This window comes from Kogia breviceps, chromosome 2, assembly GCF_026419965.1.
Source record: "Kogia breviceps isolate mKogBre1 chromosome 2, mKogBre1 haplotype 1, whole genome shotgun sequence".
Classification (NCBI taxonomy): domain Eukaryota; kingdom Metazoa; phylum Chordata; class Mammalia; order Artiodactyla; family Physeteridae; genus Kogia; species Kogia breviceps.
Window position 1 is genome coordinate 85,433,405 of NC_081311.1, and position 15,640 is coordinate 85,449,044.

The 15,640-nt window shown below is 44.7% G+C and overlaps 1 protein-coding gene across 2 annotated transcripts in view; it reads left to right on the forward strand.

The window, feature by feature from the left end:
• The window catches only part of FMN2 (formin 2), a 311,085-nt gene that overhangs the window by 24,188 nt on the left and 271,257 nt on the right, over positions 1 to 15,640 (forward strand). For both annotated transcript variants that reach the window (XM_067025752.1, XM_067025753.1), the window contains exon 2: positions 11,506 to 11,672. In XM_067025752.1, the coding sequence (XP_066881853.1) occupies positions 11,506 to 11,672 (167 nt within the window). The remainder of the gene's footprint in view (positions 1 to 11,505; positions 11,673 to 15,640) is intronic.

Below are 15,640 nucleotides of genomic sequence, written 5' to 3' on the forward strand. Positions count from 1 at the left end.
TATAGTAAGCTGTCATCTATATAAAGCTATCTTTTTTTATCTATGTCCTTACAGTTGGACATTTTAGTTTCTTTTTTTTTTTTTTTTTTTTAACTAGTAATGATCCATTTAGTATTGTACCAGGAACTGTGCTCACTTTACATGTGTTATCTCATCTAATCTTCACAATAATCCTGTGATGCATCGCTCTGGATAGTGGCCTATAACATGTTTGCCAAAGTGGAATTTTTGGTCAAGGGGTGAATTTTTAAAGATTACTGACACGCATGGCCAAATCGCCCCCAAGAGCTTCCCCAGTCAATTCTGATACCCACTCCTGGGTTTCAGGCTTCCTTGAGTCCAGGTTGAGGGACCTGGAGGAAAAATCTCTCAGTGCCTGGTTGGAGGTTCTTTGATTTCTCACCTTTCCGAGGGGGATGCCGCTTCTCCCGTCCTCTGCTGGCTGATGCAGTCACAGTGGCCTGCCTGGTTTTAAGGGGAGGAGCGTTTGCAGCTGGGGTGAGACCTTAGGAGAGAAAACAGAAGAGTTGAGACGAGGCCGTAGAATGAGCTTGAACACTATTGAGCAGAGCAGCCAGGAAAGGGGCCTGGAGAGACCGTGGCTGGTGAGGTGGAGAGAACAGAGGGAGCATCAGGGGGTGAGAGGAAAGTGTCCTAAGGAGTCAGAGTGAGTCGACAGTGAGAATTTCCGGAGGGATTAAGCGCAGAGTGGGCTGAGCCAGGAGGGAGGGGCCAGAGGTGGCAGGTGTAGGTAATTCTGGCTAGTAGTTTTCTTCTAATTGAAGTAGAGTCGATTTACAATGTTGTGTTAGTTTCAGGTGTACAGCAAAGTGAGTATTTTTCAGGTTGTATTGCATTATAAGTTATAACAAGATATTGGGTGTAATTTCTTATGCTGTACAGTAAATCCTTGTTGTTTACTTTATATATAGTAGTTTGTGTCTCTTAATTCCATACTCATAATTTGTCCCTCCCCCTCCTTGGTAACCATAAGTTTGTTTTCCTATGTCTGTGAGTTTGTTATTGTCTTGTAAATAAGTTCATTTGTATCATATTTTATTTTATTTTTCTTTGAATTTTATTTTATTTATTTTTGTATACAGCAGGTTCTTATTAGTTATCCATTTTATACATATTAGGGTATATATGTCAATCCCAATCTCCCAATTCACTCCACCACCAGCCCTGTCACTTAACTCCCTTGGTTTCCATACGTTTGTTCTCTACATCTGTGTCTCAATTTCTGCCCTGAAAACCTGTTTATCTACCATTTTTCTAGGTTCCACATATATGCATTAATATATGGTATTTGTTTTTCTCTTTCTGACTTACTTCACTCTGTATGACAGTCTCTAGAGCTATCCACTTGTCTACAAATGACCCAATTTCGTTCTTTTTTATGGCTGAGTAATATTCCATTGTATATATTTACCACATCTTCTTTATCCATTCATCTGTCAATGGTCATTTATGTTCCTTCCATGTCCTGGCTATTGTAAATAGTGCTGCAATGAACATTGGGGTGCATGTGTCTTTTTGAATTATGGTTTTCTCTGGGTATATGCCCTGTAGTGGGATTGCTGGGTCATATGGTAATTCTATTTTTAGTTTTTTAAGGAACCTCCATACTGTTCTCCATAGTGGCTGTATCAATTTACATTCCCACCAACACTGCAGGAGGGTTCCCTTTTCTCCACACTCTCTTCAGCATTTATTGTTTGTAGATTTTTTTGATGATGGCCATTCTGACTGGTATGAGGTGATACCTCATTGTAGTTTTGATTTGCATTTCTCTAATGATTAGTGATGTTGAGCATTCTTTCATGTGTTTGTTGGCAATCTGTATCTCTTCTTTGGAGAAATGTCTATTTAGGTCTTCCAATTTTTGGATTGAGTTGTTTGTTTTTTTGATATTGAGGTGCATGAGCTGCTTGTAAATTTTGGAGATTAACCCTTTGTCATTTGCTTCATTTGCAAATATTTTCTCCTATTCTGAGGGTTGTCTTTTCATCTTGATTATGGTTTCCTTTGTTGTGCAAAAGCTTTTAAGTTTCATTAGTTCCCATTTGTTTATTTTTGTTTTTATTTCCATTTCTCTAGGAGGTGGGTCAAAAAGGATCTTGCTGTGATTTATGTCATAGAGTGTTCTGCCTATGTTTTCCTCTAAGAGTTTTATAGTGTCTGACCTTACATTTAGGTCTTTATTCCATTTTGAGTTTATTTTTGTGTATGGTGTTAGGAAGTGTTCTAAGTTCATTCTTTTAGATGTAGCTGTCCAGTGTTCCCAGCACCACTTATTGAAGAGGTTGTCTTTTCTCCATTGTATATTCTTGCCTCCTTTATCACAAATAAGGTGACCATAGGTTCGTGGGTTTACCTCTGGGCTTTCTGTCCTGTTCCATTCATCTGTATTTCTGTTTTCGTGCCTGTACCATATTGTCTTGATTACTGTAGATTTGTAGTATGGTCTAAAGTCAGGGAGTCTTGATCCTCCAGCTCTGTTTTTTTTCCCTCAAGACTGCTTTGGGGTCTGCTATTTGGGGTCTTTTGTGTCTCCATACAAATTTTAAAGGTTTTTTGTTCTAGTTCTGTTTAAAAAATGCCATTGGTAATTTGATAGGGATTGCATTGAATCTGTAAATTGCTTTGGGTAGTATAGTCATTTTCACAATATTGATTCTTCCAATCTAAGAACATGGTATATCTGTCCATTTGTTGGTATCATCTTTAATTTCTCTCATCAGTGTCTTACAGTTTTCTGCATATATGTCTTTTGTCTCCCTAGGTAGCTTTATTCCTAGATATATTCCTCTTTTTGTTGCAGTGGTAAATGGGAGTGTTTCTTTAATTTCTCTTTCAGATTCTTCATCATTAATGTATAGGAATGCAAGAGATTTCTGTGCATTAGTTTTGTGTCCTGCAACTTTACTAAATTCATTGATTAGCTATAGTAGTTTTCTGGTAGCATCTTTAGGATTCTCTATGTATAGTATCATGTCATCTGCAAACAGTGACAGCTTTACTTCTTCTTTTCCAATTTGTATTCCTTTTATTTCTTTTTCTTCTCTGATTGCTATGGCTAGGACTTCCAAATCTATGTTGAATAATAGTGGTGAGAGTGGACATCCTTGTCTTTTTCCTGATCTTAAAGGAAATGGTTTCAGTTTTTCACCATTGAGGATGATGTTGCCTGTGGGTTTGTCATATATGGCCTTTATTATGTTTAGGTAGGTCCCCTCTATGCCCACTTCTTGGAGAGTTTTTATCATAAATCGGTGTTGAATTTTGTCAAAAGCTTTTCTCTGCATCTATTGAGATGATCATATGGTTTTTCTCCTTCAGTTTGTTAATATGGTGTATCACATTGATTTATTTGCATATATTGAAGAATCCTTGCATCCCTGCGATAAATCCCACTTGATCATGGTGTATGATCCTTGTACTGTGTTGTTGGATTCTGTTTGCTAGTATTATGTTGAGGATTTTTGCATCTATATTCATCCATGATATTGGTCTGTAATTTTCTTTTTTTGTAGTATCTTTGTCTGGTTTTGGTATCAGGCTGATGATGGCCTCATAGAATAAGTTTGGGAGTGTTCCTACTTCTGCGATTTTTTGGAAGAGTTTGAGAAGGGTGGGGATGGGTGTTAGCTCTTCTGTAAATGTTTGATAGAATTCACCTGTGAAGCCATCTGGTCCTGGACTTTTGTTTGTTGGAAGATTTTTAATCACAGTTTCAATTTCATTACCTGTGATTGGTCTGTTCATATTTTTGATTTCTTCCTGGTTCAGTCTTGCAAGGTTGTACCTTTCGAAGAGTTTGTCCATTTCTTCCAGGTTGTCCATTTTATTGGAATAGAGTTGCTTGTAGTAGTCTCTTAGGATGCTTTGTATTTCTGTGGTGTCTGTTGTAACTTCTCCTGTTTCATTTCTAATTTATTGATTTGAGTCCCTCCCTCTGTTTCTTTTTTTTTTTTTTTTTTTTTTTTTTTTTTTTTTTTTTTGTGGTACGCGGGCCTCTCACTGTTGCGGCCTCTCCCGTTGCCGAGCACAGGCTCCGGACGCACAGGCTCAGCGGCCATGGTTCACAGGCCCAGCTGCTCCGCGGCATGTGGGATCTTCCCGGACTGGGGCATGAACCCGCGTCCCCTGCATCGGCAGGCAGATTCTCAAACACTGCGCCACCAGGGAAGCCCCCTCCCTCTGTTTCTTGATGAGTTTGGCTAATGGTTTATCAATTTTGTTTATCTTCTCAAAGAACCAGCTTTTAGTTTTATTGATCTTTGCTATTGTTTTCTTTGTTTCTATTACATTTATTTCTGCTGTGATCTTTATGATTTTTTTCCTTCTGCTAACTTTGGGTTTTGTTTGGGTCTTTTTTCCTCTGTTTCCTTTAGGTGTAAGGTTAGATTGTTTATTTGAGATTTTTCTTGTTTCTTGAGGTAGGCTTGTATAGTTATAAACTTCCCTCTTAGAACTGCTTTTGATGCATCCCATAGGTTTTGGATTGTCGTGTTTTCATTGTCATTTGTCTCTAGGTATTTTTTGATTTCCTCTGTTATCTCTTGGTTATTTAGTAACGTATTGTTTAGCCTCCATGTGTTTGTGTTTTTTATGTTTATTTCCTTGTAATTGATTTGTAATCTCATAGCATTGTGGTCAGAAAAGATGCTTGATATGATTTCAATTTTCTTAAATTTACAGAGACTTGATTTGTGACCCAACGTGTTATCTATCCTGGAGATCTATCCTGTTCTGTGTGCACTTGAGAAGGAAGTATAATGTGCTGTTTTTGGATGGAATGTCATATAAATATCAATCAAATCTGTCTGGTCTATTTTGTCGTTCAAAGCTTGTGTTTCCTTATTAATTTTCTGCTTGGATGATCCGCCCATTGGTGTAAGTGGGGTGTTAAAGTTCCCTATATTATTTTGTTAGTGTCAATTTCCTCTTTATAGCTGTTAGCAGTTGCTTTATGAATTGAGGTGCTCCTGTATTGGGTGCATATATATTTATAATTGTTATATCTTCTTCTTGGATTGATCCCTTGATCAATTATGTAGTGTCCTTCCTTGTCTCTTGTAACATTCTTTTTTTACAGTCTATTTTATCTGATACTAGTATTGTTTCTCCAGCTTTTACTGGTTTCCATTTGCATGGAATATGTTTGTCCATCCCCTCACTTTCAATCTGTATATGTCCCTAGGTCTGATGTGGGTCTCATGTAGCCAGCATATATATGGTCTTTTTTTTTGTATCCATTCATCCAATCTATGTCTTTTGGTTGGAGCATTTAATCCATTCACATTTAAGGTAATATCGATATGTATGTTCCTATTACCATTTTAAAAAATTGTTTTGGGTTTGTTTTTGTAGATCCTTTTCGTCTCTTGTGTTTCCCACTTAGAGAAGTTCATTTAGCATTTGTTTTAGAACTGGTATGGTGGTACTGTATTCTCTTAGGTATTGCTTGTCTGTAAAGCTTTTGATTTCTCCCTGGAATCTGAATGAGGTCCTTGCCGGGTAGAGTAATCTTGGTTGTAGGTTCCTCCCATTTATCACTTTAAATATGTTATGCCACTCCCTTCTGGCTTGTAGAGTTTCTGCTGAGAAATCAGCTGTTAACCTTATGGGAGTTCTCTTGTATGTTATTTGTCTTTTTTCCCTTGCTTCTTTCAATAATTTTTCTTTGTCTTTAATTTTTGCCAATTTAACTAGTATGTGTCTCAGTGTGTTTCTCCTTGTGTTTATCCTGTATGGGACTCGCTGCACTTCCTGGACTTGGGTGGCTATTTCCTTACCCATGTTAGTGAAGATTTCGAATGTAATCTCTTCAAATATTTTCTTGGGTCCTTTCTCTCTCTTCTCCTTCTGGGACCCCTATAATGCGAATGATGTTGCCTTTAATGTTGTCCCAGAGGTCTCTTAGGCTGTCTTCATTTCTTTTCATTCTTTTTTCTTTATTCTGTTCTGCAGCAGTGAATTCCACATTCTGTCTTCCAGGTCACTTATCTGTTCTTCTTCCTCAGTTATTCTGCTATTGATTCCTTCTAGTGTAATTTTCATTTCAGTTATTGTATTGTTCATCTCTGTTTGTTTGTTCTTTAATTCTTCTAGGTCTTTGTTAAACATTTCTAGCACCTTCTCGATCTTTGCCTCCATTCTTTTTCCGAGGTCCTGGATCATCTTCACTATCATTATTCTGAATTTTTTTCTGGAAGGTTGCCTATCTCCACTTCATTTAGTTGTTTTTCTGGGGTTTTATCTTGTTCCTTCATCTGGTACATAGCCCTCTGCCTTTTCATCTTGTCTGTCTTTCTGTGAATGTGGTTTTTGTTCCAGAGGCTGCAGGATTGTAGTTCTTCTTGCTTCTGCTGTCTGCCCTCTGGTGGGTGAGGCTATCTAAGAGGCTTGGGCAGGTTTCCTGATGGGAGGGACTGGTGGCTAGAGCTGTGTGTTGCTCTGGTGAGCAGAGCTCAGTAAAACTTTAATCCTCTTGACTGCTGATGTATGGGTCTGGGTTCCCTCCCTGTTGGTTGTTTGGCCTGAGGCGACCCAACACTGGAGCCTACCCAGGCTCTTTGGTGGGGCTAATGGCAGACTCTAGGAGGGCTCACACCAAGGGGTACTTCTCAGAACTTCTGCTTCCAGTGTCCTTGTCCCCATGGGGAGCCACAGCCACCCCCCATCTCTGCAGGAGACCCTCCCACACTAGCAGGTTGTTCTGGTTCAGTTTCCTATGGGATCACTGCTCCTTCCTCTGGGTCCCAATGCATACACTACTTTGTCTGTGCCCTTCAACAGTGGAGTCTCTGTTTCCCCCAGTTCTCTTGAAGTCCTGCAATCAAATCCCGCTAGCCTTCAAAGACTGATTCTCTAGGAATTCCTCCTCCCATTGCCGGACCCCCAGGTTGGGAAGCCTGATGTGGAGCTTAGAACTTGAACTCCAGTGGGTGCACTTCTGTAGCATAAGTGCTCTCCAGTTTGTGAGTCGCCCACCCAGCAGTTACGGGGTTTGATTTCACTGTGGTTGTACCCCTCCTACCGTCTCTTTGTGGCTTCTCCTTTGTCTTGGATGTGGGGTATCTTTTTTGGTGATTTCCAGTGTCTTCCTGTCGATGATTGTGCAGCAGTTAGTTGTGATTCCAGTGCTCTCACAAGAGAGAGTGAGAGCATGTTCTTCTACTCCGCCATCTTGAACCAAATCCCCTATATCATATTTTAGATTCTACATATAAGTGATATCATGTGGTGTTTGTCTTTTTCTTTCTGACTTACTTCACTTAGTATGATAATCTGTGTCCATCCATGTAGCTGCAAATGGCATTATTTCATTCTTTATGGCAAAGTAATATTCCATTGTATATATGTACCACATCATCTTTATCTATTCATCTGTTGATGGATATTTAGGTTGCTTTCATATCTTCGCAATTGTAAATAGTGCTGCTATGAACATTGGGGTGCATGTATAGTTTTGAATCATTTTTGGGGGATATATTCCCAGCAGTGGAATTGGTAAGTCATATGGTAGTTCTATTTCTAATTTTTTGAGAAATGTCCTTAGTGCTTTTCATTGTTACTGAACCAATTTACATTCCCACCCACAGAGTATGAAGGTTCCCTTTTCTCCACATCGTCTTCAGCATTTGTTATTTGTATACTTTGTGATGATATACCTGGCAGTTTTGATGTGAAAGGAAACCCAGAAATGGGACAGTAGCTGGCGGTGGGGAATGATGTGGGTTCATGGAGATTTTTTTACAGTTAAGCATGTATTTGTGATTCTGGAAACATCCAGTCTAGAAGGGCGTGTTCATGATTCAGAGAGAGAAGGAACAGTTAAAGAGTGAAGTTCCATGCATGCAACAAGGAATTAGATCCAGGACACAGAGGGAAGAACTTGCTTTTGTCTGGAGCAGCGTGTGCACCGTGAAGCGTAGGCAGTGGAGGGTGCAGGTGTGGGGGTTCTGCGTATACAGTTTGTCCTGGCTTCTTGCATTTTCTCAGTAAATTATTTGAGAAGGTCATCATCTCCTCGTTGGAAGGAGTGGGATGAGGGGGGCGACTGGAAGCTGAGCTGAGAATGCAGAGCAGGGTTGGGCCTGATTGACGTTTATAGTCAAGATAGTAAAGTGAGAACTCGCAGCGTGCGTGTCTTTCTTCTGGGGTGTTGAGGTGCTCAGGGGCAGGCGGAGGGGAGGGTGGGCCAGGCTGGAAGGTGAGTTCCCAGACTGACGTGAGAGAGGGAGAGGGGGATGGGGGCCTGGTTGTGGTGTGGTGGTGGAGCCTGGGATCGATCGGCGAGGGTGGCAGTAACCGTGTAACCGTGACTGCTTCGAGGCCCATGTGGAGGCTGGAGGTTTAGCGGGGATTCCAGAGGCAGAGCCGAAAGAGTCGTGTCGGGGATGAGATGTCCATACACTGGTTCACTGGTGACCTGCTGTGGGCCAGGCCTCCCTTGAGTTTCTGGGTGAAAGTGGTGAACAGACACCAGCATCTGCTGAAACGGAGCCGACGTGAGGAGGAGTGGTCCGCGTGCTCGCAGGAGTTCAGGGCCCGGCCCTGGAGGCTGAAGGGAATAATGGGCAAGGGTGATAGGTGCTGTTGTAAGGAGGGTGGGGGAGGTGACAGTGGAGCAGAGATGTGGGTGAGGGAGAAAGTGTTGGTCATGCAAGCCCCGGGGGCAGAGTGCTCTGGTGCAGGACCCCCGGGTGGTGCCCAGGGAGCTGGAAGGGGCGGCCGGAGGTGGGGCTTGTGTCACAGCCTCAGCCCGAGGGGGACAGGGAGCCCTGAGGGCTGAGTGAACTTGGATGCGGGCCTGGCGCAGGCGGCCCAGCTGGGGGGTGGACGGGCCGGGCCCTGCGGGGTGAAGGCAGGACTCACGATCACGGGTGAGTTACCTCCGTGAGCGTCGGTGACGATGATGATGGGGTCGAGTGGAGACCAAGGTGGTGAGTGAGGAGGTGGAGGGCTTAGTGAGGGCCGGCAGGGCCGGAAGGCGTGGGCGCTGTGGGAAGAGGGTCGGCGGAGTGTCAAGGGCGCTGCGGGGTCGGAGGAGTCACATCGTTTGAAAGTGCTCGTGGGATCAAGAAGTCAGCCCCACTCCCTGTCCCTAAGCGCGTGGGATCGGGCGTGACGTCTCTATTCGAGATTCCCGTGGAAGGAAGGCCTGGGGCACCCGGGCTGTTGTGAAGGCAGGGAGGTGAGGGCAGGGCTCCCAGCCCAGGGCGAGTTTGCCACCAGGGGGACACCCAGGGCTGTTAGAGCTGGAAGTGCGGCCCGGGGGAGGTGCTCGGGATGAAGGGTGTTCACCCTCAGGGCACGGAGTTCTGGGGCTGTGCTTCCACGCCGCGCTCCCCATCCACTGCTCATAAGGTTTTGGCTTGATGAACACATACACATTCATTCACTCTGGGACACACACACGTGAGATCCTGTCTCCCTTGTTTTATGTCGTATACGAGATTGAGTTGTAGGAAAGAACTAATTAGCTTTCTGGCCATTTGCAGAGCTACTGTAAGATGGTCTGCATAAGATGGGTTTACTGTAATGACAATCACTTGAGAACTGAGGGATATGGTTTCCTAGGTGTGTGGGTCCAGTTAGGTGCAGGCAAACTTAAGTTATGTAGGGGAAAAAGAGTTCAGTTTCCCCTCAGCAAATGTCCTGGGCTACCTGCAAATGCTCTCTAGTGACCCACAGGAACGGAGAAAACAGAGAGCCTCTTTTGCCCTGCTTTGTCATTCTACGTATGAGAGGTAGATTTTGAGTTTAGTTTTCTTTTTTCTTTTACAAACAAACATAGGAAGAGGCACTAAAATTGCATGGAATCCATCCTGCAGAACTGAATGTTTATACGTTTGAAATTTAGATGTGACTGGTGTGTAGAGTGATGCCTGGCCCTGCACAACCCCAAGCGGAGAATGTGCTTTTTACATTTTTATTTTATTTTTTTATTTTATTTATTTATTTATGTAATTTTTTTTTTTTTTTTGCCGTACGCGGGCCTCTCACTGTCGTGGCCTCTCCCGTTGCGGAGCACAAGCTCCGGACGCGCAGGCTTAGCGGCCATGGCTCACGGGCCCAGCTGCTCCACGGCACGTGGGATCCTCCCGGACCAGGGCACGAACCCGCGTCCCCTGCATCGGCAGGCGGATTCTCAACCACTGCGCCACCAGGGAAGCCCGCTTTTTACATTTTTAAAGTTGTTCAAAACCAAGCCAAACCAAGGAAGAATGTGTAGCAGAGACCTTAATTGGCCCTTAAAGCGTGAAATATTTTCTATTTGGTCCTTTGCAGTAAAAGTTTGCTGACCCCTGGTCTAGATGGATATTTCATTTCCAGTTCTGACCATGATGTGAATGAGTCTTTGTCACAGAATCAGAGCATTGTATTCATTCAGAAATCCTGAAAGTGTTCATTGGTGCTTCTCCTGTGCGAGTGGCCAGGTCTGCAGGATGTCTGCTGGCTGTCAGAGAGTTTATGTTATAGTGAGGCGGGTAGACATGAAACAAATAATTAACTAAAGTAATTAATGACACAGAGGAGCCCTGAAGGGAGCCGGAAGCGTGCAGAAGGGGGGTCACTGGGAGCTTTTCTGGGTCTGGGACTCTACTCTCAATTTGAAGGCTGAACCTGCTGATAGAGGGAGGGCCAGAGGAGCGGGAACTGAGTGACCCTGGAGACTTCCTGTTGCCTCCACCGGAGACGGAGGCGATTAGTGTGGAAGCCAGCGAGACCGCTCTCTGGATAGTGAGTCAGACAGATGAGGGGCTGGACTGCGGCTCTCGGCTCTGGGTGACCAGTGAGAGCAGATGCCCGGATTCCTCCGTCCTCGCCGTGCGTGGGACCCAGAGCCACAGGACCAGGTGGGCCTGGCCCGCAGCCGGCGCTCTCCTCTCCATGTGCCTCTCTTCTCTTGTCTCTCTTCTGGAAGCAGTGGAAACCTCAAGGCAGACCTACCCTAGAGTGATGTTTCTGAGGCTCATGTGAGAAGATGTTGAGTTTCTGTCACTCTCCTCTCCAGGGAGGCATTTTCTGCGGGCCCGCCCTGTCCTCTTCCAGTGGCTGGTGCCTGCCTCCCTGCCCACCCCGTTCCTGCCCCCCAACAGCCACCCCTCAGACCGTGAGGCAGCCTCTGACGATTCTTAGCCCACTTGGTGGCTACTGGCTGCCTCCTCAGAGAGCCAGCGGCCGGTTGACAAAGTGGAAGGAGGATTTCCAGTGAAACCCCAAAGGCTGGGTCTTCTTCAGATGGAAGAGGGTGTAGGGCCCATCACGTGGCCCATCCGATTTGGAGGCGGGAGGTGTTCTGGGGGATGGGAGGGGACCCAGAGCTGCCCTTTCCCGTGTGGTACCCAGGCCCACCTGCAGAGTCTTCCCTGTGCACGGCCAAGCCTCGGCCACGGCGCCGCCCCGGCTGTGTTTGTCGGCCTCTCCTCCGGGAGTCTCAGCCAGGGGACCCGCCAGTGCTCCCACTTAACGACCGTGTCTCCCCTGCAGGGCGAACGCTGCTGGAGAAGCTGTTCAGCCAGCAGGAGAGCGGGCCTCCAGAAGAAGCAGAGAAGTTCTGCTCGCGGATCATTGCCATGGGACTGCTCCTTCCTTTCAGTGACTGCTTCAGGGAGCCGTGTGGTCAGGATGCCCAGTCCAGCTCAGCTCCGTTTGACGTAAGTAGGAGAATTCACAGAACTCAATGGCTGTGAGGCAGATTGCGGTGGAAACAGCAGCTCTGATGTGTGTCAACCCATCGCCCTGTAATTTAAAGACCCGCATGGGATGCAGGCCTTCCTGCCCCTGCCACTCAACAGCTTCGCACATCTGTGCCTTTCCGACTAGGGTATTCTTAAGTATACTTGCCAAACCTCCTTTTCTTAACAGGTGGCCGCTCTTGGCAGTTTTCTAGCCTGCTTTAACCAGTGATGCTTTTTAAGTGGCTCTGAGTCGGTGTTTCTGACTTAGCTGGTCATGCGCATATACCCTCAGAAGCAGCTCTGAGGGCCAGAGCTTTGTTTCTGCGGGCCCTGGAGCACTCTTCCTGTGCTCATGCAGGTACTAACTGTTGACACGAAGCAGCACCATCTGCTCCTCCCCAGCTCCCACTCACCAAGAGGGTTAATACCTCAGAACAGTCATTCCCGAGCTGTTTGATAATTCATAACAAATAACAGCACAGCTGGGTTGTTGCTTCCAAACCAGAGTATCGCTCATCTTTCTCATGTATGTGGTACGTGTGCGACCCCGGGGGTTGCAATGAGCAGACTTTTTCGCGAGGAGAGTGGAGTCTGCTTGGCTTCCTGTGTGGAGCTCGGAGTGTATGAGGCAGGGTAAAGGTCTCATCCTTGCGGGTTGGTTACATGTGTGCTCTGCTTCTGACCGCACTCCTTGTCCTCTGTGTGTGCGCGACTGAGAGAGGGGTTTGAAGATGATGGAAATGAGCCCTGGCTGAGATCAAGAAGTGATAGTAAATAACAAAACGTCCATATGCGCCTGTTTTTCTTCTTCCTGTTCTTTACCCATCACGACTGTGGTCTCCCTTCAGTATTAGGAAAATAAACCACATAAAATATTGCGAAACCTTCTTGATATTTCTCATGTGAAAGAAGATTCCCTGGGATATACTGTGACTTGTGAAGCTTCTTAAGATCAACTGATCTATCTATCTATCTGTCTGTCTATCTATCTATCATCTATCCATCCATCCATCTATCAGTCATCTATCTATCTGTCTTGTCTGTCTGTCCATCTATCCATTCATAACATTGCAGCTAACCACCACTCGGTAGATCTTTTTCTTCTATGAGAAAAATTGGATAATTAAATTCTCCCTCCCTTTTCCTTTTTGAAAGATATGTCATTACAGGTACAGAACCTGGGGACAGTTGTGAGCTAAGTGCTTTATTGAGCTGTGTTCTAGGAGATACATCACTTTGCAACTAGGAATTAGAATAATTATGGGATAGATGGAGGCAGACACTAGCTGTGCCTAACACTTGCTTTTTAATTAAAACTATTCCCAAGTTGACTGCATTTTCTTCCCTTAAAGCTCAGAAATAAAGTCTTATCAGTCTATAAATGTGGAATTGGAGTAAACTGAAAAGAATAGAATAACCCTATTCCTCCTTTTTAAAAAAATTACTGAACTGGCTGTTTCTTACCTCCTACTTCCTCCATTCTTGGGTTAGAGAGACTAGTAACCCCTCCTGGCCTTGTCATTTTAGGGGGCAGCCGGCTAAGGCATAGAGTGAAAAGCAAAATAAATGCAGTCCCTTAATATGGTATGAAATAATTATCTCAGAGTGGGGAATTTCTTTTGCAAATTTGTGCGGTTGCATTTTCTCACTTTATTCATTGGCTCTGTGCTACCTTTCTACTTCCATGCCAAACCTAAAATAAAACAAGTAGGAAACATTCTTCCAGATATTTAAATCCAGTTCAACAGCAGAAATGTGCATTTATTGTATGCATAATTGAGGATTTTCTTCAAAGCTCAGAAGAGCTAACAGTACAGGGAGTTATGCAAACTGAGGCATTAGTGGGGGAAGGGGGAGGAATGCGCTTTCTGTAGGGAGAGAAGTTTCTGATAATTAGCCTCTCTGCTGGTTTCCAGAAAGTTGCTGCTAGGCGGATTTCTCACCAACAGTTCTCTTGAGGACAGTTGCCCTTTGAGACACAACAGGAATAAGCTCATGACAGGTCCTCTTCCCACCCCTAATTTTGCTCCCTTCCCTGAGAGCACCCCCCTTTATCTCCATCCACACCATGGAATTAGAGCACTGCAGTTTGATCTGGAGATCTTTTTCATGCAGTTTATGGATTGGCCTACTTCAGTCAACCCTCTTGATTCAGCTCTATTTTATTTTATACATTTTTAGGGCCTAACATTTTGCTTTAGAGATGCTGTAGAAAATGTGAAAGAATTTCACATTTTCTCTCACATTTTAACTTGGTTAAAACTTCAAGGATACTGAAAGGCAAATGGTTTTGAGTGATAATGTTCATTCATTCGCAAATGTTTACTGACTGCATTCTCTATGCCAGGCAGTGTTCTAGGCTCCAGAGATGTATTTCCTTTTCTCCTGATTTACGTCCTCTTCACAGTGGGGCGAGACAGAGAAAACACAAACATGTAGTGTAGGTAATGGACTTACATCAGATTCTGATAAGTGCTGTGAAGGAAGTGAACCTGTGGAATATGGTCAGTGAAGGGGGGGGTGGGGAGAGTGTAGAAGGAAGCCCCGCATGTAAGTCAGGAGCCCTGAGGGGACGTCAAAGGGAAGGTCCCCCCAGGAGCCCAGAGGCAAGTGCAAGTGCCCCCGGGGGAGCGCTGACACAGCCTGAGGGCCTGTGTAGCGGCTGTTTCAGGAGGTGAGGACAGAAAGGACTACAGAGCCAGGTCGTTCGGGGTCTTGAAAGCCATGGAAGGATAATGCGTTTTTTTAAGTGGGAGCTTTCAGAGCGTCTTGTGCAGGGGAAGAGTGTGTTTGTTCCATGCTGCGTGTGGCTCATGGGACCTGGCCTTGGGTGCTGTTCCGGGGGCCGAAGCAGGAGCTGGAACAGCAGGGGGGCTGCCACAGGAGCCAAGCGAGAGCCAGTGGAGGAGACAGAGGGGGCGGTGGGCGTGGGAGAGGTCCTGCCCTGCCCGGTGGAGCTAATGGGACCTCTGGGGCTTAGGAGGGGGCGATGGAAAAGGGAATCAAAGATGAGTTCTCGGGGCTGGTCTTAAGTGTCTGGTGGGTGTTTGCGCCGTTTACCGGGGCCGAGAAGATAGGCCTGTTTTAGGAGGAAAGTATTGTGAGGACAGAACTGGTGTTCCTTATGTACTTTTCTTGAATAAAATTCTGTTTATTTAGAAAACTAATAACCTAGCATATCACCTGACGAACAATAGGTTTTGCTTAATTAAGTCATTGACTTAATTAAGGCCGTGACACTTAACCTTTTTTCAGCCACAAAAGGGCTGACAGCCCTTTTCAAAGTCACATTTTCTCAAATCAGAAAGAAAGATTGAGCTCTTTTAATAGCCCAGTAGCATTGCCATTTTCCTCACCTTTGCCTTTTGCTTTGTTTGTTTCTTTGTGTTTTATATCTCAAATAAAATTCTAATCAAGAGCAATTCTGAAGATAGCAAGGGAAAATATAGGAATAATCCTCCTGTCTGCAGCTTGGTAGCATGTGTTGTTGAGTTGTGGATTGTGTTCTTTGTGGTCTGAGGAAAGACTTTCTTCTTTTGGAACCTGTTTTACTCATCCGTCAGGTGTGAGGGAAACTCTCTCTTGAAATATTTAGCATGGTTTCTAAATCCTTAGAAATAACAAAGCATTCACTGTTGTGACACACCACATATTTGAAGTTTTGGGCCGCTGCCCTGCTACCTGTAGACAAGGCATCTCGGCCTGTTGCCCACCATGGACCCTGGCTCATTGCCCGTTAGGTGTGGACGGAGGTCATTTTGCCAGAGTACGTTCAGGATATGGTCCCTTAAGACTCCTTCTTCTTAGAATGCCTTTATTCAAATTGAGACCCTTTTTCTGGGTCATATTCATCAGCAGCTGTTTTCAGCAAACCACAATTATCTTACGTAATTGTTGATTATCCATTAGCAAGCTCTTCTAGGATTTCTCCAGTCATAACTATG